At 44.9% G+C, this 24,584-nt stretch overlaps 1 protein-coding gene across 2 annotated transcripts; it reads left to right on the forward strand.

Annotated features, from left to right (window-relative positions):
• The first annotated feature begins 1,750 nt into the window (after window positions 1-1,750).
• SORD (sorbitol dehydrogenase) lies at window positions 1,751-24,360 on the forward strand. 2 transcript variants are annotated; one of them, XM_081839212.1, is made up of 11 exons: window positions 1,831-1,864; window positions 6,099-6,132; window positions 7,911-8,012; window positions 8,384-8,414; window positions 9,132-9,296; window positions 12,863-13,022; window positions 14,620-14,738; window positions 16,129-16,194; window positions 17,727-17,902; window positions 19,023-19,144; window positions 22,215-24,360. In XM_081839212.1, the coding sequence occupies exons 5-11, from the start codon at window positions 9,146-9,148 to the stop codon at window positions 22,378-22,380; spliced, it is 960 nt and encodes a 319-aa protein (XP_081695338.1). In that variant the 5' UTR covers window positions 1,831-1,864; window positions 6,099-6,132; window positions 7,911-8,012; window positions 8,384-8,414; window positions 9,132-9,145; the 3' UTR covers window positions 22,381-24,360. The 2 variants fall into 2 exon arrangements, with proteins under 2 accessions (XP_081695337.1, XP_081695338.1); XM_081839211.1 differs by lacking the exons at window positions 7,911-8,012; window positions 8,384-8,414 and having other exon boundaries at window positions 1,751-1,864.
• Window positions 24,361-24,584: the final 224 nt, after the last annotated feature.

Raw genomic sequence — 24,584 nt, forward strand, 5'->3', positions numbered from 1 at the left:
CTATACTTTTATAAGATTATCTGATATGTTATATAGGTTTTAGATATATTATTTATTAAAACTGTATACCGCCCTTCATTCATTCAGTTATAGTGCAGCAGAGACTTTATGAAATCCTGTAAGATACCCAGTATAATTTTTCTAAATTGTTACTGGGAAATTAGAAGGTGGGCCGAGAGACCTTCTGCCGCCTGCCCCCCCAAGCCTTGCCTCTCCATGCTATGAGGCAAAGATCACATTACCAAATATAGCAATTCACTGATAAACCTATCTATGTAAAGGCTCAATAGGAAAACTTTAGAAATTCATTAAGAAATCACATTTTGGTATCAATCTTCTCAGTTCCAATGGCATTTAGGACCCAGGAAAGTGAGGTGTAAGGGGAGAGATGAGTGAGGCCACCATAATCTCCGAGATGTACAGTCAAGTCCAGGGGTGATTTCCTGCTTCGAGTGTCAGGCAGATAACCATCTCAGTCACAATGCCTAGCCAGCCCATAGTGGGATGAAGCCCAGACAAGACTTGACTCAGGGGCCAGGGAACTATAAATGCTTTCCTTTGTAGATGGGAGTATATTTGAGTGACAGGGCCATGCCTGGATCTCAGGTTCTACCTGAGACCACAACTTTTTCTGTGACATATCTGTGATGTCTTGATGATGCTTCTGGAAATGTATTCTGGGAAACTTTGGGAAACTTTAAAATACTGATGCAACGATTGTTCAGGGCTTCTCTCTGCTTCTTCTATGTGGTAGTTTGAAGTCTTGTTGCAACAATAAAGGTCAGGCCCACTGGCTGCTGTTTTGCTTCCATCTCCTGGCTGAAGTCTTTTGCTTGTGACCCCTAACATGAACCTATAGGAGCAAAGGTTAGGCAATTGTGGGGTTGCTCCAAGGACTGCCTGATACAAAACTGACCCATAAGAGGAAGATACAAGCAGGGTTGGGAGCCTCAGATCTGCAAAAGCACACATACAAAATCCCTAAGGGTGGTGGGGTGAATCCCACCCCCACCCCCAAAAAGAGAGGACTGAGCTTGTTCAGCAGCCAGGGAATTACTGGCTGAATGCTGCAGGCACCTGGTGCAGAACAGGGGAGTGAAAACAATGCAAGAAGAGGGATGCTTGGAGCTGCACAGAGGAGCAATGTCTTCTCCCAGCCTCCTATATATATAAGATTTCATCGTTTACAAAAATAAATGCATTGTCTCTTTTTTCAAGATCAGTTTCTTTTGTTGCAAGTCATTAGGTGTTGCATGCAATATTAGGTTAGGAAGAAAAAGAAGGGGAAAGAGGAATGGTGAGTGGGGTGGGGTTATGTGTCTATTCTTCCAAGAAGGGAATATTCTTCTCTTCTTCTAAGTCTGTGTGGGGTTTTGGGTGAGGACCCCCTTTTTTGCGTAAGCAAATAACACGCCCGATACATAAGAGGCAACGTGCCCTAGATAAGCACCACGAGGATAGCGCTGCTTCTATTCTTCCAAGAAGGGAATATTCTTCTCTTCTTCTAAGTCAGTGTGGGGTTTTGGGTGAGGACACGCGCAACACATGTGCCCTAGATGAGCCCCGCGGCGATGGCGCATGCAGACCTCACAGGTAGCGAGAGGGGCAAGGCGGCGTTGCGCTGCGGCTCCCCGCTCCACTGAGCCGGGCCCCGGCCGCGGGGGGCGAAGTCCGAGCTCTCCCGCTCCTCGCCGGCCGCCGAGGATAAAGTTCCCCGACCAAACAGAGGGCGGCCAGAGGCGAAGCGGCGGCGGCGGCATTTGGAGGCGCGTCCCCTCAGCGGACACCGAAGCGCGCAGCGATGGCGGCTCCCGACGGCGCGAACCTGTCGGTGGTGGTGCACAAGGCCGGCGACTTGCGCCTGGTACGGCCCCGCTGGACTTTAACGTGCCGTTTTCCCTCAGGGAGAAGCGGCCTCGGGGTGGGGCGGGGGCGCGCGGGCGTCGCATGGCGGCCTCCAATTCGGGGCGGGGGGCGGCCGGCCGCGGTTTCGTTTTGCCCGGGGCTGCAGCCTCAGCCGCCTTCATGCATGCACCTTGCAAAAGCGCCTTGCAAAAAGGCCGGGCCTTTCGGTTTTTCCTTTCGAGCCGGTGCCTGCGTGTGTGGCCCCGGGGTCGCCCGCTTGCAAACTTGCCCCCAGCTCGCCCTTGAAGCGAGAGCGGTGCAGCCGTGGCCTTATTTAAACGCCGCTTTCCCCTCAAGGGACTCTGGGTAGTGTAGTTTGCCTCTCCCGGACTTGCAATGGCTTTGCGAGGCTGCACGAACTACAATACCCAGAATGCTTTGAGAAAGGACTGTGCGCACTTACCCGGGAGTAAGCCCCGTTGAGCACAGCGAGGCTGACATTCGAGTAAACAGGTGTATGCTTGCAGCATCAGGAAGCAATCCTGTCCTTGGGAGGCCCCTTGAATTCAGCAGAACGTTTTATTTCTGAGTCAGCATGAGTAGGATAGGGCTTTAAAAAAAAATACTCAAATGTAGGATTATTGGTCTGTTTGTATTTGACGCAGCAGCTGTCCGTGTCTTCAGAAGGGGGTCTTTCCCACTCCTTCCTTGAGGTTGCACCAAGGACTATTTCCATTCAAAACATGTGCTTGTAGTGCTGAGTGACAGCTTCTCCTAGAGAATAACCCAATCTAATACTGTGGGTCTTACTTCTGAATAAATGTGCATAGAATTGGGCATTCCATGCCACTTGCAAAAATGGAGCATTTACTCATAAGTGAGTCCTGTGCTGTTTAGTGGCATTTGATCCCAGGTACCCGTATTTTTCGCTCTATAGGACGCACCGGATGATAAGGCGTACCTAGTTTTGGGGGGAGGAAGCAAGAAGAAAAAAATTCTGAACCCCAGAAGCCAGAACAGCAAGAGGGATCTGGCTTCTGGGATAGCCTCTTGCTGTTCTGGCTCCGGGGACAGCCTTTGAAGCCTCCGCAGAGCAGCGGGGTGAAGGCACCGCGCTGCCCTTTGGAGGCTTTGTGCAGCTAACCCCAAGCTAGAACAGTGAGGCGGAGCGCTGCCGCGCAGTCTGCATTTGCTCCATAAGACGCACACACATTTCCCCTTACTTTTTAGAAGGGGAAAAGTGCATCTTATAGAGCGAAAAATACGGTAAGTGTGCCTAGGGTAATATAGCTGCAAAAACTCCTTTGCAGTTCAGGGCAAGGGAGTTCCTTGATGCATGGCAAATTAATGGGCACACTGCATAGACACTCTGCCTTTACTCAGCTTGTGAACACTGATCTTTTTCTCTCTTTATGGGTACATAGCATGTGCTCATTAGTTACGTAGTATGACCCAAACCTTAATAGCTCCAGTGTGTGACACATGAGACCACCATCTTACTGAAGCTAAGCAGGTCTGGGTCCGGTGAGTGCCTGGGAACCACATGGATGTCGCCTTGGGTTCCATGCTGGGAGCAAGGTGGTGTATAGATGCATGCAGATAAATAAATCTTGTGCTGTTGATCAACTTGAGATGGAACATGAGCACCTAGCTGGATCAAAATGAAGGTCAATTTGGTCCAGAATCCTTCACCCCATAGAAGTTGACTAGATGACTCTGGGAAGCCATAAACAGGGAATGAAGGCAGTTGCCACCAACCACTCTTGCTCTAAGGGTATGTCCACATCCACTGCATTCTCATGGCTCAATCTTGAAGCTACGTACATACATTAGCCACAATTCATAGCAATCCTGTAGTTTCTTGACAAATACTTTTGTTTTATGTGGTCTTTTCTTCTTAAACCATCTACAGTCCAACTAGAAAACTTAAGCTGCATTCACTTTGTATTTAATAATGGTGTGGACATTTGAGACAAGTCATTGCACATGCGCAAATGATCATGCATGCACATATGACAGCTTTATGAATGGGCAATCCGAGAGTGGGTGGGTTGCTGGGGCAGGGAAACAAAAAAGGTCATGCGCTTTGGGTAAATACATCCCTGACCCCTCTCTGATGTGTTCAGCACTGTGCGAATGTGGCTTGAAACTCAGGTGGGGAATGACCTTGCTGTGTTTTAAGCCACTGCTGTGAGGTATTCTAAGCTGTTGTAATGTTCTTTTCTCATTTTCCGTGTGCTGCTTTCCTTGCAAGAACTTTGGCTGCTACTGTGAAATTTTAATAAACCTTAACCTCTCTGATGTCTTGAATTCTGATAAGAAAAGAAGATTTACCACTGGAGTTTAGTCACAAGGCTGATAGTGAACTATTAACATTTTCTCCGTAGTTATGGAATGTTGCTTTCCTCACAACAGATAGGTAATGATGCAACAGTTTATGCACCATCCATTTAAAGCATATGTTGTCCCCCAAAGCATCCTTGGAACTTTAGTTTACCCCTCAGGATTCTTTGGGAGAAGCCATGTGCATAACAACTATGGTTGGATGTGACCTATTTGCAGTAAGGGCACCATCTTGGTGTGGGCAAATGTTTCTGGTTTCTTAATGCTAGGATCACATTTTTTAAAGAGCAGGCTAAAATCAGATGATTAGCTATTTGGGTGGTAGCTATTTTAGGTGGTAAATATGCTTTGAGTTGAGCGCGTTTGAGGTGCGCTCCTCAGCAACCCGGAAGTAACAGAGCGCGTTACTTCCTGGTTTCGCCGCATGCGCAGATGCTCAAAATGACGCTTGCGTGCGCAGATGTGCCGTCGCTAGGTACGTTTACCTCTAGATGCGAATGGGGCTCCGGAACGGATCCCATTCGTATCTAGACGTATCACTGTACAGTGGAACTTCCTCTCCCTCTCCCTTCCCAATGTGACCCCTCATTCTGTTCTAAAGGTTCATTTAACACCCCCCCCCCCGAGCTGATTTACAGGGTGCGCAGGGAGATGAGCAGGCAGGGAGATTCCATCATGTAGCTAAAAGTCCTTGTGCCAGCAGAATTGTTAAGTTGGAAGCCACCAGTTGAGATTTTGTCATCTTGGACATGGATCCCTCACCCACAACCAATATTATGTTTGCTCACTGGCTAAACATTAAAGACTTACTTGCATGCTCCACTCCATCCCTACAGCAGTTTTAGATATTTCATCACACTTACCTTTTACTTATTACTCACTTTTCTTTAAATGGTGAAGACTGAGTTTGCAGTCCTATGGAACTCTTGTTTAGTCGTTTAGTCGTATCCGACTCTACGTGACCCCCTGGACCAGAGCACGCCAGGCACTCCTGTCTTCCACTGCCTCCCGCAGTTTGGTCAGACTCATGTTCGTAGCTTCGAGAACACTGTCCCACCATCTCATCTTATGGAACTCACTGGGGCTTAATTCTGAATGGATATGCATAGGATTGCCCCTTGAGTGTACTTTCTCTGAAGCTTTTCAATTTGAACATTGCATGTAGAGTGTTCAAAAAGCTTGTTGCAACGAGGGTAGAAGGCAATCCTACTTGAGTCTTCTTTGAAAGTGCTACATTTTTGAACATTTCTTCTCAGAATTAAAGTGGTGCAGAATCAGAATTGACTTGGAAGGAAACCTACAACCTTTCTGCTCATGTTAAGAACTTTACCATTTTTTGCCTAGTGGAAAGAGGACTTTTTATAGGTTTCGTTCTGATATATTGACGTATCCTGTGTAAAAATTATTGGGAAGCAACTAGGCAAAATCTTACATCAGGCTAGGAAGATTAAGGTTGCAATCCGAATTAACCCATTAATCCTAACTTAATAGTTTAAAAAAAAAAATCGGTTGAACTTGGTAAGATTTAATTCTGATTAGATTCAAGTTGGTGCTCGTATGTCCAGCAATGTAATAAGTTCATCCCCTTTGGATTCATTAGCACTACCCAGTCAGTTCATCTAAGTTGCAGGGAAGCACAGTCCTTGTAGACTCAGCTTCACAGCAATTGGAAGAAGTTGCTCATATTTCGACCCACAAGTGGCTCAAATAACCTCTATTTGCTTTATTCCCAGTTTTCTACCTCTGAATAGTGTTCTTCCAGTATAAGCCAAGCACTGTTGGCCTTTAGGATGGTGTGAAATTTGCTATAGTAGGCCACCTGAACCAGCCTTCCATATAATCCTAGACCTAGAGGAAGCAACAGAAAGTTTTCAAGAAAGCTGAATGTTGTCTGCTTTGTTTCCTTGCAGGAAAACCGGCCAGTACCTGAACCAGGTCCCAACGGTAGGTCTGTTTAGGCTAGCTGTCATTCAGCTTGTGATTTTTTTTAACAAAACGTATTTTATACCTCTTGTCAGATGAATCATCACTATGTTGGTGCAAAATAAAGTCAGGCTCCTTGAGTATTCAGATTAAATCTTCACCCTCCACTGAAGGCTAATTTATTGCCTTAGCAATACAGTTGGTTCAGTGAAAGGCATAATGGTAACCATTTCAATTCTTAGCTAACTCTTCAAGGGATAAACAGTCATAATATTCAGGGGAAATGTGACCCCGCCCCCACCCTACTCCAGTGCCAATTTTGAAAGTTCTTCTTTCTCTAAATTGACACATGAAAGATGGAGCTCTCAGAAGCTTGCAGTAGATATCTCTGACTAGGAGGAGAAAGCACCTTGCGATTTCTGCAGCCAAAGAACCAGCTGTTGTATCTTTCACATGTCTCCATTTCACATATTCTGCTGCTTGTGCATTGGAATGAAGGTTCACCTGCCGCAGGGGTTAGTTAAAGTAAAGGTAAAGGGACCCCTGACCATTAGGTCCAGTCGTGGCCGACTCTGGGGTTGTGGCGCTCATCTCGCTTTATTGGCTGAGGGAGTCGGCATACAGCTTCCGGGTCATGTGGCCAGCATGACTAAGCTGCTTCTGGCGAACCAGAGCAGCGCACGGAAACGCCGTTTACCTTCCCACCGGAGCGGTACCTATTTATCTACTTGCACTTTGTTGTGCTTTTGAACTGCTAGGTTGGCAGGAGCAGGGACCGTCACGGGGATTCGAACCGCCGACCTCCTGATCGGCAAGTCCTAGGCTCTGTGGTTTAACCCACAGTGCCACCCACGTCCCTGCAGGGGTTAATTAGATGCTGCCATTTCTGTACTGTCTCATGGGGGGGGGGTGGAATGAGTGGCCTGAGTTATATATATGTTTATGTATGTTTGCTATGGCTGTCCATGTGTTTAGCACACAAATCAAGGGAATGTTTTATGAAAGGCCAAAGGTCCTATTCAGAATGATTTGAGTTAACGGAGAAAGCCTTGTTTTTGGTTATTCACTAATATGAGGTTCAAGGGTGAAGGATCATTTGGCTGAGAGCCAAGCAGAAACAGGCAAGACATAGCAGGCAGCGGAAGGCAAGAATAGCAGTGTCAGTGGCAGAAAATTAGATTCGTAGATGCATAGAATTGTAGAGTTGGAAAAGACCCTGAGAATCATCTATTCCAACCCCCTGCAATGGAGCTGACCCATATGGGGATCGAACCTGCAACCTTGGCATCATCAGCACCACATTCTAACAAATGGAGCAGGATGGTTGATGGAAGTAGCCAGACTACAAATAGGATTGACACCTGTCTAGAGTGAAGTGGGTCCTAATTTTTAAGATGCAGGATGATGAAAGGGAGACTTCAGTCTAAAGCCCTCCAAATGCATCAGCACAGAGGCCTCTAGTGGCTTACGCAGGTGTGAACCAATGAGGTCTGTGCGGTATAAGCGTTAGGCGATTATGAGCAAGTGCAGCTTTTGCAGCAGATGGACTTTGCTCTTTGCCTCCGCTCTCTTTTGTTACCCTTCCTCACATCTCTGCTCAAACAATGCAGCCAAAGTATCAGGCAAATGAAAAGCCAGAAAGTCAGCATAGAAAGGAGAGATGTGGTTTCATGTGTTTTGAGTTGGTAATACAGATACACTGGGTTGCTTCCTATGACTGCATGCGTAAGTCTCAAGAAAAGCTAGTGAAATGTTCTCATATTTCTCTCTCCTTTGTGCTTATGTTGATTCACTGCCAGCTCAACTCAAGGTAGGGAGTACAAATCATTAACCCATTGTTGTATGGAAATTAAGGACTTCTCCTCCCAGTGTTGAAGCCCCGTGCATTTAGCTCACCGTAGGTGCACTGTAGGGTTGCGGGTGGCGCTGTGGGTTAAACCACGGAGCCTAAGACTTGCCGATCAGAAGGTCGGTGGTTCAAATCCCCGCAACGGGGTGAGCTCCCGTTGCTCAGTCCCTGCTCCTGCCAACCTAGCAGTTTGAAAGCACCCCAAAAAGTGCAGGTAGATAAATAGGTACCGCTCCGGCGGAAAGGTAAACGGCGTTTCCGTGCGCTGCTCTGATTCGCCAGAAGCGGCTTAGTCATGCTGGCCACATGACCTGGAAGCTGTACGCCAGCTCCCTCGGCCAATAAAGCGAGATGAGCGCCGCAACCCCAGAGTCGGCCACGACTGGACCTAATGGTCAGGGGTCCCTTTACCTTTACCTCTAGGTGCATACAAGACCCAAATAATGGCCCAGAGGTGAATTCCAATTAACTTCTCAAGTAAATTTGATTCTGAAATTTCTGATCAATGTACAAGTAATTCAGCAAAACATGTACATCTCTAAAATGCAGTGAGATTTGAAGATAAACCAGAGACTTTTTGGTTCCTGAAATTCATTCTGATTGTGCAGATAAAATATCACTGATAGAATTCCAAAGGATGTGTTGTTACTACTGCAAGACCCAAGGATCCTCAGGCATGCAGCAGACATGGAGATGTCGGGCACCGTCCTGGTGTCCAGTCGCCTTCATTTGGTCACAAGTGACCAATAGCCACTTAAAATGTGCCTGGAAATAAGTCTTTCCTCCAGAAAATGGTAACTCTTAACCACTCATAACAGATACAAGATAGCAAGCAGGTAGATTGATGGGTGTACATGAATCAGCAGGTAATGTGAGATGGAAAACAGGTAATCTAGGCAACGGCTGTCAAACTCAACTGGCCATGACTCAAAGCTGCCTGCACTAGATATTACATCTTTGAAACATTCTAGGAGCCTTCCGGCAAGAAACCAGAAAAGAAATGTCAACATTCCAGACATTTCCATTTAGAAAATAACTAGAAACACAAATATTGAAAAGCCAAGTGATTTCCAAGCTGTCCACTGTTTTCTTGATATTGGTGTATTTGCATTGCTGATAAGAGATTTTCACTGAGGAGATTTCACTCTCTGATTTGTCTCTTCTCTCCCAGAGGTGCTTTTGAAGATGCATTCTGTAGGGATTTGCGGCTCTGATGTCCATTATTGGACACATGGACGAATTGGGGATTTTGTTGTGAAGAACCCCATGGTGCTGGGCCATGAGGCTTCAGGAACAGTTGTCAAAGTGGGGTCCGCAGTGACCAAATTAAAGAAAGGTGAGCAGGGGGCCTTCATTTATTCACTCGTTTTTATTTTATTTAAACATGTATACTCCACTTCCTCCACAAAGCACCTTATAATCTGATGTAAAAAGCAACTCCACCAGACCGTGTTGTACAAGAATACAAAGTACAGTACAGCCAAACAATAAAAAAGCATAAAAAGTGGAGAACAGAATATAAAACATATTCCATAAAATAAAAAACAGTATTAAGACATAAAAAGCAACAAGCATTTAAAACTTCAGAAATAAAACCAGCCAATTTAGGGAGACTAGAGAGAGGGGGGGGGGAAATGGAACGTTGAAAGCATGACTATGTTGGGCCTTCACTTCTAATGGAAAAGAATTCCACAGAAATGGTGCCACAGCGCTACAAGCACATGACCAAATCCCAGCATGCAGTGTGGTGCTTATGGCACCATAAACAGGCCTTCATCCACAGATCAAAGTGACCATGGTGATTACATACCTCCTTTTGATGGCTGGTGAGATCTCTAGGATATATTAATGTCCTTAGTGGGGTGTATGTGGTGTTAGGGGAGAGGTAGGACCTCTGGTGGGGGACATGTCATGCTCCTTTTGGGGTCGTTTGTCCACCTTTGGTCCCCATCCTGCACTCCACTCTCACCTGTGGCTCCTAGAAGCTGTCAGCATGCAACAGCGGCCACACCCAGGAAACGGCTTAGATTGGCCAATTGAACCATGTGAGGGTAGTTGACGGGTCTCAGACCTTCAGTGAGTTAGGGACTTTCCCTGCATGTGAAAACAGGCTCTGTCAGATTGAGCAGACGAGGCCAATAGTGGGTCCAACAATCAAGAAGGCGGTTTCTGCACATGCTGTAGAGGGAATTAAGGGGCAGGTGAGGCTTGTCAACCGGGGAAGAAATCATTTAGGAGAATGATTTAGGAGAAGGAAAATTCTGATCCTAAACTTTTGTGTTTGGATGAAATGTCAGAAATCCTCAAAGGAAACTCTTTGTCAGACATCCGCCTCCTGAGTTTGGAACTGATGGAAACCTGATTTGAATGTTTTAGTATCACAGTGGAGAACATATAGCCCTCCAGATGTTGATGAACTACAACTCTCATCTACCTTGACCATTGGCCACGTTCACCAATGAAAGTTGGAGCCCAACAACATCTGGAGGGTGATCGGTTCCCCATCCGCTCTGAGCCCGGCCTTGGCTGGGGAGGGCGGGGTATAAATTAAAAATTATTATTATTATTATTATTATTATTATTATTATTATTATCCCTGTGCTCACTTAAAATCTCACTGACTTGTACCATGTACTCACTAGGTGACCTTAAGCATTTGATTATTATCTAAGATAGATAGATAGATAGATAGATAGATAGATAGATTCTTTATTGTCATTACACAAGTGCAACATTGCACAAGTGCAACGAAATTGGATGCCATCCCTTAAAAACAACAAAAGCAAAACAACAACAACAACCAAACAAACCACATTCCAGCCACACCCACACCCACACCCATCAAACTCCCAGGTCACACTATCGAGTTACTGCATTTAAGAAGGCCACAGCTCTTGGATAGAAACTATTTTTCAGTCTATTTGTCCTTGACTTGATGTTTCTGTATCTCCTGCCAGAAGGCAGTAGTACAAACAGACTGTGTCCCGGGTGAGATGCATCCTGCAGGATATTGTTTGCTTTCCTAAGACAACGGGAACCGTACAGTTCTTCCAAAGATGGGAGGGGATGACCAATAATCCTTTGGGCTGTGGTTATGACCTTCTGGAGCACCTTCCTCTTCCTAGCTGTACAGCTGGAGAACCAGGCACAAATACAGTATGTGAGAATGCTCTCTATGGAGCCTCGGTAGAAGGACACCAGCAGTCTCTCACTCAGATTGTTCTTCTTTAAAAGTCTGAGGAAATAAATTCTCTGCTGGGCCTTCTTCACCAGAGCAGTGGTATTTGCGCTCCAAGTCATGCCCTGATCGATAGTCACTCCCAAAAACCTGAATTCCGCCACCCTCTCCACCCGTTCCCCGTTGATATACAAGGGCTGAATGTCCGCCTTTTTTTCCCTGTAATCCACCACCAATTCCTTGGTCTTAGCCGTATTAAGAGCCAGATTGTTCTCTCCACACCAAGCACAAAGCCGCTCCACCTCGTCCCGATAGGCGGACTCATCCCCTCCTGAAATGAGCCCCACCACCGTAGTGTTATCAGCAAACTTGATGATTTTGTTGCTGGAATAAAAGGCTGTACAATCATACGTATAGAGAGTATAGAGCAGGGGACTCAACACACAACCCTGTGGTGAGCCGGTGTTAAGGCTAAGGGCTGTGGACATATGTGACCCTACTCTAACCCTCTGAGAACGTTCTGACAAAAAGTCCAAAACCCAGAGACAGGTGGAGTTGGAGAGTCCAATCGCCTCTAGCTTGGACACCAGTCTATGGGGGAGGATAGTGTTAAAAGCAGAGCTAAAATCCACAAACAGCAGCCTCACATAACTCCCCGGCTGCTCCAGATGGAACAGAGCAGCATGGAGAGTGGTAGTGATAGCGTCTTCCGTGGATCTATTTGCCCTGTATGCAAACTGGTAGTTGTCAAAAGTTGATGGAAGACAGGAAATAATGTGACGGCGCACCAGTTTCTCAAAACACTTCATGATGATTGGAGTCAGTGCAACTGGTCTGTAGTCGTTCAGACTACTGATTGTGGATTTTTTAGCCACATCACCTGAAATATAAGGGTACAGTGGTACCTCCGGTTTCAAACACTTCTGGTTACGAATGCTTCAGGTTACGAGCTCCGCTAACCCGGAAGTAGCTGCTCCTGGTTGTGAACTTTGCCCCAGGATGTGAACGGAAATCATGCGTCAGAGGTGTGCTCGCAGCGGGAGGCCCCATTAGCTAGCCTCAGGTTAAGAACTGTTTCAGCTTAAGAACGGACCTCTGGAATGAATTAAATTCATAACCACAGGTACCACTGTAATGGTCCTGGCACAGGGGCTATTGGAAGTTTTACTGAGATAATATGTGTGAAAATGGCTTGGAGTTCACCTACGGATGCTAGGATGTTAAGCTGCAGTGTCTGAAAATGTGATTTCCTAGTATGTTTTGATATATTTTGTGCTATTATTATTATTATTAATTAGTTATACCCCGCCTGCTGGGCTTCCGCAGCCACTCTGGGCGGCTTCCCAAAAAAATTTAAAATACTCTAAAACATCAAACATTAAAAGCTTCCCTAAACAGGGCTGCCTTCCGATGTCTTCTAAAAGTCTGGTAGTTGTTGTTCTCTTTGACATCTGGTGGGAGGGCGTTCCACAGGGCGGGTGCCACTACCGAGAAGGCTCTCTGCCTGGCTCCCTGTAACTTGGCTTCCCGCAGTGAGGGAACCGCCAGAAGGCCCTTGGCGCTGGACCTCATTGTCCAGGTAGAACGATGGGGGTGGAGACGCTCCTTCAGATATACTGGACCAAGGCCATTGCAGTCTGATCTCTGATCCCAAGACACAGGTCACCTCTTTACATGACAATTAGTCCAGTCTCTTATCTTGTTGCATCCTTGATGTGTCCCAGGTGACCGAGTGGCTATTGAGCCTGGAGTTCCCCGAGAAACAGATGAATTCTGCAAAACTGGCCGATACAACCTGTCTCCAAGCATCTTCTTCTGTGCAACTCCTCCTGATGATGGGAACCTGTGCCGCTATTACAAGCACAATGCAAACTTTTGCTACAAGTTAGTTGCAAATACCTGTCATGGGAACACATGCTAGCCAAAGGGATTTTCTCCACTGAGTGTGGTTTTGTGCAAATTGTTATTGTTGATCTTGAAGTCCAGAAGTCTTCTGGTCTGGAAGTCTTGATCTTGCATATCTAGACTATACAATACCATGACTGGGGTGGCAAATAAAATGGGAAACCATATCTTAACAAACAAGTGAATAGGGAAAATTGAGTGTGATTTTTGCAGGTGGTTTCTTGTTTTTAGTTCTAATTCAGGTGATATTTAAGAATTCCTATCAGCTTTTACGGCCCCTCTCGTTGATATCTGACAGATCATTCTTTTAAATGTTGCACAGTAGACTTGAAGCAACTCAACAAGACCATTGTACGCCATTACTAATTATGGTGGGCATTGTGTGTTTTAGGGTTATGCAGAGAATCCCATTTATATAAATGCTGAAAATACAGTGTTCTCACGAATAGACTTTTTTGGGGGGTGGCGGCTTTCTGTTCCCCTTTCTTTGCCAAGGGTCTTCAATCATAGATACACATTTTTGTATTAGTTCAGTTATGTCTTCTAAATATTTATCATGAGTTCTAGAGTAAAGGAATCCCAAAATATGGTACTATGCTAATCTTACTCAGGCCCCATCTATACTATACATTTAAAGCAGTATCGTGCTACTTTAAACAGTCATGGCTTCCCCCAAAGAAGTTTCTTAAGGTTGCTGAAAACCATTAGGAGACCCCTGTGCCTCTCTCAGAGTGGCAGTTCCCAGAGCCTCTAAGAGCTGGTAATGAATGGATCCTTGCCCTATGGCTTTTCACATCCTTCCTCAGAAAAACAAAGCTTTAGCCAGTGTTGAAGGGACCAAAAAACCCCCAACAACTCTGCCCTCCTTAGATGAGTAGACTAACTTGTGAATTTCAAGGCCCACTGGTCAACTTGGGAGGTTACAAGCAATGTGTTTGTCAAAATTTGCAGTAAGGAATTTTGCTCTTTCTTTAGACACTTTAACAGCTATGCTTCAGCAGTTCTAAGGTTAATAGTCCCAATCCAAGTTAGTGTAGGGTGACATTTCAAAGCAGCGGTGGGAACTTTGACCGGGTCTAAATGGACTTGGGAGGATATTTGTTATTCTGGAATCTGCCTCTACTGGTGTTTCTGATTCAGTAGATCAGTGGTTCCCAGTTGGCCAAGCACTGCTGACTGCCTTTTTTGAAAAGCAAAGCTGTGTGCCAGTATGAAAGGTCCCTTCTGGGAGCGACCCACCCGCTCACTTTTCCCAGGTGGCCCCAAGGCCACTGCAGGAGGGGCTGCAGCCATGGCAGGAGAGACAGCAGCCCCCATCTACCAAAGGTGACTGAGCTGAGCAGCCCTTCCCCCAGATCCAGGGACCACAATCCCGACACCAGGCTCCTGCCCTTCCCTGCCATGGGATGCTTAAGACACTTTACAGGTATGTGCCGCGGACCCCCTGGGTGGGTTATGCAGACCTCCTGGGGTCCACGGACAACCAATTGCGAACCACTGCAGTAGATCATAACTTTCTTCCATGACCATTCTGATTTTTGTGTGTGACATGTTTCTCTGTCTTGTCTTGCTGCAGACTTCCAGACAATGTGACCTATGAGGAAGGTGCCCTCATCGAACCTCTTTCTGTGGGAATCCATGCCTGCCGAAGAGCCGGAGTGACTCTGGGAAGCAAGGTCTTAATTTGTGGTGCTGGTATGGAATACCCTGTTTTGCTGTTCTTTGTTTATGCAAGCTAAGTAGCCATCTCCGAGTCCAGTAGGCAGTGCTTGAGGCTCACATGGGGATATGTTGCAAATCAGGAAACAGCTTTTTCATAACAAGTCATGAAGACTCAACTATTGCAATGTGCTTTATGTTAAACCACAAAGCCTAGGACTTGCCGATCAGAAGGCTGGTGGTTCGAATCCCCGCGACGGGGTGAGCTCCCGTTGCTTGGTCCCTGCTCCTGCCAACCTAGCAGTTTGAAAGCAACCCCAGAGTTGTTTGCGACTGGACTTAACTGTCAGGGGTCCCTTTACCTTTATAATAATCACCAGCTGGATTCTCTGGACCAGCCCAAGGGTAAGGGTAAAGGTAAAGGTAAAGGTAAAGGGACCCCCGACCATTAGGTCCAGTCATGACCAACTCTGGGGTTGCAGTGTTCATCTCACTTTACTGGCTGAGGGAGCCGGCGTACAGCTTCCGGGTCATGTGGCCAGCATGACTAAGCCGCTTCTGGCAAAACCAGAGCAGCACATGGAAACACCGTTTACCTTCCCGCCGGAGCGGTACCTATTTATCTACTTGCACTTTGACGTGCTTTCGAACTGCTAGGTGGGCAGGAGCTGGGACCGAACAACGGGAGCTCACCCTGTCGCGGGGATTCAAACTGCTGACCTTCTGATCGGCATGTCCTAGGCTCTGTGGTTTAACCCACAGCACCACTCACACCACCCACAGTCCCATTCTTAACATAAGATAGTATTAAAAGCAGTAAAACCAAATACCATCCTCAAAGATCCCTTCCCACAATCAAAAAAATAATGTAACCGTATCCAGCAGTTTGAACAATTCCAGCAGCACAAGGTAAACAAAGAACTGAACTAGTGGCAGCCTTAAGTGAAGGAATTTTAAAAGAGCCAGGTCTTCACCAACTACCTGAAGCAATATAGAGATGAGGCCTTATAGATTCACATGGCAAGGCATTCCACAACAGAAAAGGCCCTACCCTTGGATTGTGCTTTAAAATTATATTCCATTTTTCTTGTTTTGCTAATGGCTGCGCCCATGATTTCTTTGCTTGCTAACCCCAACTACTGCAACCCCCCTTGCTCAAGCCACCCACGTTTGCTCCTCACCAAAGCCACCTCTCCCCATACTCCACACCAAAATCACCCCATGGACCTCAGCAAACCTCTGTTTGCTGGCCAGGGCTACCCGCCCACCTGAGTCCCTTCTCTTCATCCCCCAGTGCTGTTGCAATGGCCCAACATCCTTAGGAAAATATGTATTCAGAAAGCTCTTCATCTTGTAAACCAACCTGGAAACAAATGTCAAAGGGTAGTAGAACACTTCCTGATTTTTTCTTTTGCTCATCTTCCAGGACCTATTGGACTTGTGACTTTACTTATTGCTAAGGCAATGGGGGCTGCACAAGTGGTGATAACAGGTAAGTTAGATTTTCCAACTCTTTGACGCCTTGTGCCGTAATGACACTCACTTTGGTCCCCTGGGTTTACATGGCGTTAAGTACTAGGGTTGTCAAGGCAAGGAAAAGATGAAGTGTAATGTGCTTAACTGCCCCTTGACAGTTAGGCCCAGTTCTCAGAGACTGTGGAAAAAGCAAAAGTGTTTGATTAAAACTTTGGTGATATCTCAATATTTTCTACTCGTGCATATCACCAGAATCAGGCAAGCCAGTGGCCAGTCTCATCTACACATGAAGAGTCAAACTCCCAGAATAATAATTTACAAACTATGACCAGTTAGCAGCAATTAGCATTTTTCAGGATTCCTGCAGATTATTCTTGCAGAATTCCTTGGTGTTCTTGGTTTCATGAGGAGAGAGCAGGAAGCTCAGAAATACGATACAAGATCTTTATTGTCATTGTCCCATGCAGAACAATGAAATGGAAGTTCACTGATTTGAAGTCTTGGTTGAAGTCTCAACTACAAGAAGTCTTGTGGTTCTTTAAAAAAGGTCGACCATTGGTGGAAAAAGGGTTCTGGATTAGGTATTCCCTGACTGAGGAGGGTTGTTCTTATCATCTTTGTCAGATGCATTGAATATTATCCAAAGCTTATCCAAAGCTATCCAAAGCTATTAATCCATGTGGGGTGGGGGGTGGGGATGAAAATGCAGCTATGGTCAAAATACCTTGTAAAGCAAAAGGTGAGATGATGTTTCAGTACAAAGCTCAAATATACAAAAGATAAGAACAATTTATCAGGAGATTTGATTCTATACTGTGGGTTTTGTTAATAATTGCTCAACCCAAAGGATAAGGAACAGGGGGAATAAGAAGCTGCAGCCACATTTCACATTGCATGCGTCCAAATTACATATGCAGTCCTCTCTCTCGCTTCACCCACTTCAAAGATTCACCCAGCTTCAAAAACCAAAGTCTATTTCAGCAACCCAGAATACAGAGCTACAACTCCCAGCACCCTTAACAAATTATAGTTCCCAGTTCCTTTGGGGGAAGGCATGTGCTTTAAAGGGACGCGGGTGGCGCTGTGGGTTAAACCACTGTGCCGCTTGGGCTTGCCGATCAAAAGGTCGGCGGTTTGAATCCCCGTGACGGGGTGAGCTCCCATTGTTCGGTCCCTGCTCCTGCCAACCTAGCAGTTCATAAGCACGCCAAAGTGCAAGTAGATAAATAGGTACCCATCCAGCGGGAAGGTAAACGGTGTTTCCGTGCGCTGCTCTGGTTTTGCCAGAAGCAGCTTAGTCATGCTGGTCACATGACCCGGAAAAACTGTCTGCGGAAGCGGACAAATGCCAGTTCCCTCGGCCTGTAAAGCAAGATGAGTTCTGCATCCCCACAGTCAGCCATGACTGGACTAAATGGTCAGGGGTCCCTTTACCTTTACCTATGTGCTTTAAATGTATGGGGTGTGCTCATCCACAGTTACCTGCATGCTGCTCTGATGCTGTCCTTGCCATTGTTTTTGTTATTTGTCTTCCCAACCCCCCTGTAGATTTATCAGCTCCTCGCCTTGAAAAGGCTAAGGAAATTGGGGCTGATTTCGCAGTTCAGATAAAGAGTGAGAGCCCAGAGGAGGTGGCCCACCTGGTGGAACAAGCGCTTGGTTGCATGCCTGACATCACGGTGGAATGCACCGGAGCCCAGGCCGCTATCCAGACGGGAATATATGTGAGTCTCTCTTAGCTCACCGGCATTAATTTTTCCTTGCAATGTGGAGATTATTTCTGTTGGAGGAAATGAGAGAAAACACACATGGAAATTATCCTTTTTATGCTGAGAGATCTTTATAACAGCATTTGACAAATGTATTGTCTGTGATGAAGCTGCCTGTTGTGATAGGAATTTTGAGGTCTTAGATATATGGCAATGTTCATAACCGCACATACATAGATCAGCACAGGAAGACCGACCTGAAGCCATTTTGATTCCTAAACTGAGCAAATGTTTTCTCTACAAGGTCAAAGTAGGAAAGCCTCCCCATTGTCTTTTCCTTCACAAATCCTGTCTTAAGGGTATGTCTGTGTTTGAATAGGGTGTAAGCCTGTGACCTGGCCCAGGAACTAAGTATTTATCATTACAAAAGACTGGCCAGGCTGCCCAGGCAATCCAATCAAGTAACCTGCCAGACAGGAGATAAACAAGGACAGGAGAAAAACAATATTAAAATTTCTGTTTTAGACCACCTTTTCTGTGATGTAGGTATGATGTATCTGAGGGGTGGTCTTAGGTTACACCCCTTCTGTGATGTATGTATGATGTTTCTCGGGGTGGTCTTGATCTACAGGGTGGCAATTTCAAAAGTCTTTATAAGGCCGTGCGCCCCATTTTTCTGGGTTCCTCCTCCTTTCCTGCGTGTGAGGGGAGCACCCTGTTGCAACAGATCAATAAAGATCAGGCTTACTAGCTGCTTTGCTTCTCAATATTCTCTGTTATTCTCTCCTACCAATAGGGAACCTATGTAAGGACTCTGTATGGGCTCTTGGATACCCCATAAGGGAAAAGGGCAATTTTTTGTTTACAGCACTGTCATTTAAGAACTTCAAAAAGGGCCCTTCTCCAGGGGACCCCAACCTCCTGAGGTTAGGTGATATTTTTGCATGCACTGTCTGCTACTGTTTCTCTTACAAGCTAGTTTGCATCGACAAAGCTGCCCTAAGATCCTCACCTCGGACTTTGTCCCAGTTTGCAAGGCTAGAAAGAGTTCTCCCCAAGTCGGCAGAAAGAGTCCTCTCATGTCATCCTTGATTGGAGATGCGCATTTATTTGGGGTCTCTCCTTTTGTCTTCAGGCAACACGTTCTGGAGGGACTCTGGTTCTGGTGGGCCTAGGACCTGAGATGGTCACGTTGCCCATTGTGAATGCTGCTGTGCGGGAGGTGGACATCCGAGGGGTATTTCGATATTGCAATACGTGAGTATTTTCTAGAGATACAGATGGTGGTTTTTTTAACTGATGCAAGGAGGAAAAAGGGAATGCCTCATTTTTTCCCCTCCCCCCTCCCAATTTTATTTATTTATTTTGGTTAAGTAAGTGGTACAGCAAAACAACAACAATAACAAAGAAAGAAAAAAAGATTGAAAACAATCCAAAAACACTGAAAGCAAATATTACATATTTATTATATGAAAGTCCACCCACCCACAGCTTTCCTCCGCCACAATTCGACTTCTTTGAATCTCTATTTCCACCTTTATCTTTGCATTCTCCAAATGTATCATTCTTTGCATTTCTTTTATCTCTTCTCTTTTCCAAATCATAGATATACTTGACATTTTTATTCTAGGCATATTAACATATCTTTCTTAGAACAATATTTTAACATATAATCTTCGAAACATTTCCATTCCTTTTTTTAAAATTTGCCTCGTTTTTAAAAGATAGATTTTGACGCAGAGCCTCACATAAGGATGAATATGTAGCACAGAAACTGCTTTGCAGAATATTTAAGCAGTGTCAGTGCAAGTCCAAATAGGGCTAGCCAGTGAAATCTGTATACGAGATTTAGAGCCATCCTTATCCCTCCAGTGAGCAACAGAGGGCCAAGGCGTTGGACATTTGTAAAAGAGTCTCCTGGTTGTTGTTGTTATTTAAACAGCCACTGGGGAAATTGCTTGAATTTTGATTTTTAGGAGGAAGGAGATTTTTAACCATTTCCCTCTGCTGTTTCCCCATTTGTAAGTTATTTAACAGCTACACATGAGATAGGCTTGCATATCTCCAGTGTCCCCTAAGCATTTGGCCCAGAGTGCCGGAAGAGAAGAAAATGAGGATCTTATCCGCAGCACAGAGTTAAAACTGGGTGCAACTTTATAGTTTGCTGATGGGCTTGGAGTCTGTGGCCTCCCAGAACTTGTTCAACTACAGCTTCCATCATCCCTCCCCATTGGCCCTGCTGGCTGGGAATGACAGATTCCAATAGGATATAGGGGGTCATGGCTTCCCCACCCCTGGTTTATAGCTGTCACAAATCTGTGCATTCTGTTGGAATGTCTTTATATTTGGAAAACTGTAATTAAAAAAAAGCTTAGAGAAGAAGAAATTGCTACGTGTTTTATTTTTATTATTTGAAACTATTTCTTTAAGGGCATTCCTACACATTAGGAATTTTGTTTTGGGGGTGGAGGTTTAGTCATGGAAGCAGTTAGGGTACAATCTGTAAGTGTGGTTTTCCAGTTCCTTTTGTGGTGGGTCCTCATAGTGATAAAACATGCACTTTTGAAGAGCAGGAAAGGCTGATGAAAGTTTTTTTCATAGCGCTCAGAAAGTTTGTTTGTGTCAATAGCTAGCTCACCATGTTTTCATTGTCATTTCCTCCTAATTTATACAGTGGTGCCCCGCAAGACGAACGCCTCGCAAGACGGAAAACCCGCTAGACGAAAGGGTTTTCCGTTTTGGAGGCGCTTCGCAAAACAAATTTCCCTATGGGCTTGCTTCGCAAGACGAAATGTCTTGTGAGTTTTTCCGACTTTTTTCCCTTTCCCCCCCTTCTTCTAAGCCGCTAAGCCGCTTATCAGCTGATCCACTAAGCTGCTAAGCCGCTAAGCCGCTAATAGCGCTAATCCGCTAAGCCGTCAATGGGCTTGCTTCGCAAGATGAAAAAACCGCTAGACGAAGAGAATCGCGGAACGGATTCTTTTCGTCTTGCGAGGCACCACTGTAGTTCATTCTTCTATCTATTCTTACATGCAACATCGCTTGCTACCATACATATATAAAACATTTTGTGGTTGGGGGTTTGCAGACAAATAATGGATGGGGCAATGCAGCTTTGTAACTAATGTTGTATTGGGGAACCATAGTCATGCTAGAGTATGGGTAGGCAAACTAAGGCCCGGGGGTAGGATCTGGCCCAATCACCTTCTAAATCCGGCCCATGGACGGTCCGGGAATCAGCGTGTTTTTACATGAGTAGAATGTGTGCTATTATTTAAAAGGCATCTCTGGGTTATTTGTGGGGCATAGGAATTCGTTCATTCCCCCCCCCCCCAAAATATAGTCCGATCCCCCACAAGGTCTAAGGGATTAGTGGACCGTTCCCCTCCTGAAAAAGTTTGCTGACCCCTGCGGCGCATAACCTTAAAATAAATATGAATGAAAACTCAGGAGACAAATAGTGAAAGTAATAGATGCAGTTTTATAAAACTTGGCATTCCAGAGCCACAGGAGTCTGTTCAGTTTATAACTGTGAACAACAGAGAGGAGTTAGTTCATCAAATAAATCTCATAACTAAAGAAATATGCCTCCTGTAGCTCTTCTATCATGGTGGTGTGAGCAGGAAGCAAATGAGAAGATAAGTTTGAATAGGAACCAAACATAATTCATTGTACAATGCTAATACAAACGTGGCATGAAGCTCAATGTGAAAAAATATGGTAACACCTATAAAGGCATTCAATCTAGTGCCTGAGCTTACAAAGTTAGAAAGGAGGAAGAGAAAATAGTGACCAACTAGTGACTTGAAAAATGATGTGAACTGTTATTAGAGAATGCCTTTGCTTCTTACAATTAATCACTTGACCCTCTGACGTTAAGATGTCTCCATGGAAATCAAACTATGTTCCTACTTTACATTTTGCAAAGTTGTCCGTTGGCTGTGCATTTCGATGCCTCTTTAGATGTAGTCACCAAATTCTGCATGATGGTTCCTGAGATCAAGGAGGAGGTTTTCATCTCTGATTGGATACAACTGAACACCATTCTGAATCAAGATGGCTGGCTCAGCCTTTGAATACTGCATTGTCTTTTTTGGTTTCTTACAATTCCTGAGCAGAACTTTCTTATAGAAGTTTTCATAAAATGAATAAAATTAAAACAAGTAAACCATTGAGGTAGCAGGAAATTCAATGGCATGGCGTGTTTAGCTGGTCCTGGTGCTTGACTCTCGCAGCTGCTGCTGTCCTCCTGTCTCTCCATTTGTTTCACAAGAGGCTACATGAAACTTGGTGCTTTTGCAAATACCTTCCTTCTCTTTTCTTGCAGGTGGCCTATGGCAATTGCTATGCTTGCATCAAAAAAAGTGGACGTCCAACCACTGGTGACACATCGCTTTCCTTTGGAAAAAGCTATAGAGGCTTTTGAGGCCACCAAGAAGGGGCTTGGGATAAAAATTATGCTGAAGTGCGATCCCAGCGACCAGAATCCTTGAAAAAAACCAGAATGCAACACTCTGCTGCCCTGCCAATGAGGGTAGTTCGCTTCTAAAGGACACTCAGAGCCTTAAAACTGCATCACCTAGGAAACAAATTTCAGTGAAATTATAAACCTTATGCTCTCTTACCTAGAAAAGTTAGCTCCATTTGATGAAATGCTGAAATCAGTAGGAGGAATTTGATTATAGGTGTTACGAGCTGAAACACACAGAACAGGCATGGAGTGCAGCTTTTGCTGGGCAGTTCAGTTTTGTACTGCCTGTTTGAGTTCCCCAGATAACAAACTCCCTGGATAAACAAAACTGTTATATCAAGGAGGAAGGTTCTAGCCTAACCACCTAGCTTTGTATGTCTGGGGAGCTGTTTCATATGGCAGAACACTCAACTATGGATTACCCACCTGTAGTCTGAAATAGTTCAGCCCAGTAAGAGCTGTACCACGTCACTGCTCTGATTATATGTTTCTACTACCAGATAACACTATGGACTTGTTCCTCTCATATTCTCCCCCCTCTCACCCACAACTAATGCAGATTTCACATCCACTTATATTCATTTCCTAAGCAGTCAGAACTTCTTTTTGATAAACATATGTAGATCCTAAGAACCTAAGAAGAGCCCTAGTCCAGAATCTTATTTTCCATAATGACCAGTCAGATGCCTATAGGAAGCCCAGTAGGAAGTTGATTGGTCACTGAGGACAGTAGACAGGGAACTCCTGCTATTGTTCCCCAGAGACTGGAATTTGGAGCCATGCTGCCTCCGACCCTGTGTACCATTCATCAACACACACACACCAGTTGCTTCCTTGCATATTTTTTTTACTACAGGACTTGGATGTGGGCTTTTGAGCTCCTTTCTCTGTAAGAAATGCCTGTGATGAGTGAAGGAGATAGAGTTGGGGGCATTTGGAAGTTTGACTAGCAAAGTTACATTCCATTCCACAGATATTTCATTTCTGGACGAAGGCTACCCCCGAATGTGACTATTTCAGTAACAGAGGAAGTACTTCTCCATTACGCAATTATATGTGCCCTGTCCTTGAAAATTTCTGTAATTCCAACCTAGATGGATATCTCTTGGCGTATCTAGGGATGGATAAATCTATTGGTTTCAGTTTCTAGTTTTTCCAGTCCTTAAGTTCAGATCACTACATATCTACATCACTTTGTGATATATTTGGAAGTCCTTGTGGACACTGGTCAGCACTTAAGTGCACATTTCTCTTAATATACACATTTTTGCAAGCAATTTACCCTAATATTATTTTCACCTGTTGTTTTCACTGATATATGCATTTTGTGCACATTTTTTTGATGGGAAAACTGCATTGCAAAATTCAGATAACAGAATTTTGAAGGATAGATGCACCATTTTGGGAAGTGTGAATTGGACAGATAACCAAATTTCTAGGAGCATCTCAGGGACTTCAACCATTTATTGCCACTAGGAAACAAAAGCAGAGGATGTTTGGCGCTTTGCCTGTGCACAGATTCCCTGTGCAAACATATCTCTCGTGTTCAAATATTCTGCACTGGAAACCTGCAGGGATTACCTAAACCCTTGCTTTTCCACAAGTGCTGTAATGAGAGCCACTTCCTCATTGTATCAAAGGCTTGAAAGGCATGTCGACATGCTTCAGCAAGCAGCCAGATTAAAGGCTGGACTGTAATTCTGAAGTGTGAAGTGGCCACATACTTAACTGACAACCCAAGATCCTGTGCCTTCAGCAAGGGCCTAGGGCAGAAACCACTAATTATATATTTCATTCGCTAGGGTCATGTTATACTGAGTCTGCCTTCCACTGGGCTGCCTCTGTTCACAGACGTACATTGAGCTATCAAAAGGAAATGCAAATAGGCAGAGTCTGTTGGAAGGGACTGGAGAAACCACTCTGACGGCTTTGAATTTTGGGGAAATGTTATTTTGTTTTAAAACTCGAGAGTAACTTGGAAATAAAGTAGCTGTATTGAGCAAATTTCTTTTTCAAGAACACTTCAATCTCCCAGGACATTCTATACAAGATCTCAAAGTAGCTGTTCTCTTACAAAGGAATTTCAGAAATAGACTGGAAAGAGAAGCTGCTGAATTGCAACTTATTACCAAACTTAAAACCATGGAGAGACCTGGTCTGAACAAAGACATTGGATTCTTATCTCATTATACATGACAAAGCCATTTTTCACCTTCTCACCCCTTG

Source organism: Podarcis erhardii, assembly GCF_964252035.2.
Source record: "Podarcis erhardii genome assembly, chromosome: 14".
NCBI classification, from domain to species: domain Eukaryota; kingdom Metazoa; phylum Chordata; class Lepidosauria; order Squamata; family Lacertidae; genus Podarcis; species Podarcis erhardii.

What these genes read in the sequence shown, in the direction of transcription:
- SORD (XM_081839211.1), top strand. Translation starts at nt 1,802, where the DNA reads ATGGCGGCTCCCGACGGCGCGAACCTGTCGGTGGTGGTGCACAAGGCC. An exon ending in TGCACAAGTGGTGATAACAG is followed by an intron (nt 16,195 to 17,726) that starts GTAAGTTAGATT and finishes ACCCCCCTGTAG; the next exon opens with ATTTATCAGCTCCTCGCCTT. An exon ending in GTATTTCGATATTGCAATAC is followed by an intron (nt 19,145 to 22,214) that starts GTGAGTATTTTC and finishes CTTTTCTTGCAG; the next exon opens with GTGGCCTATGGCAATTGCTA.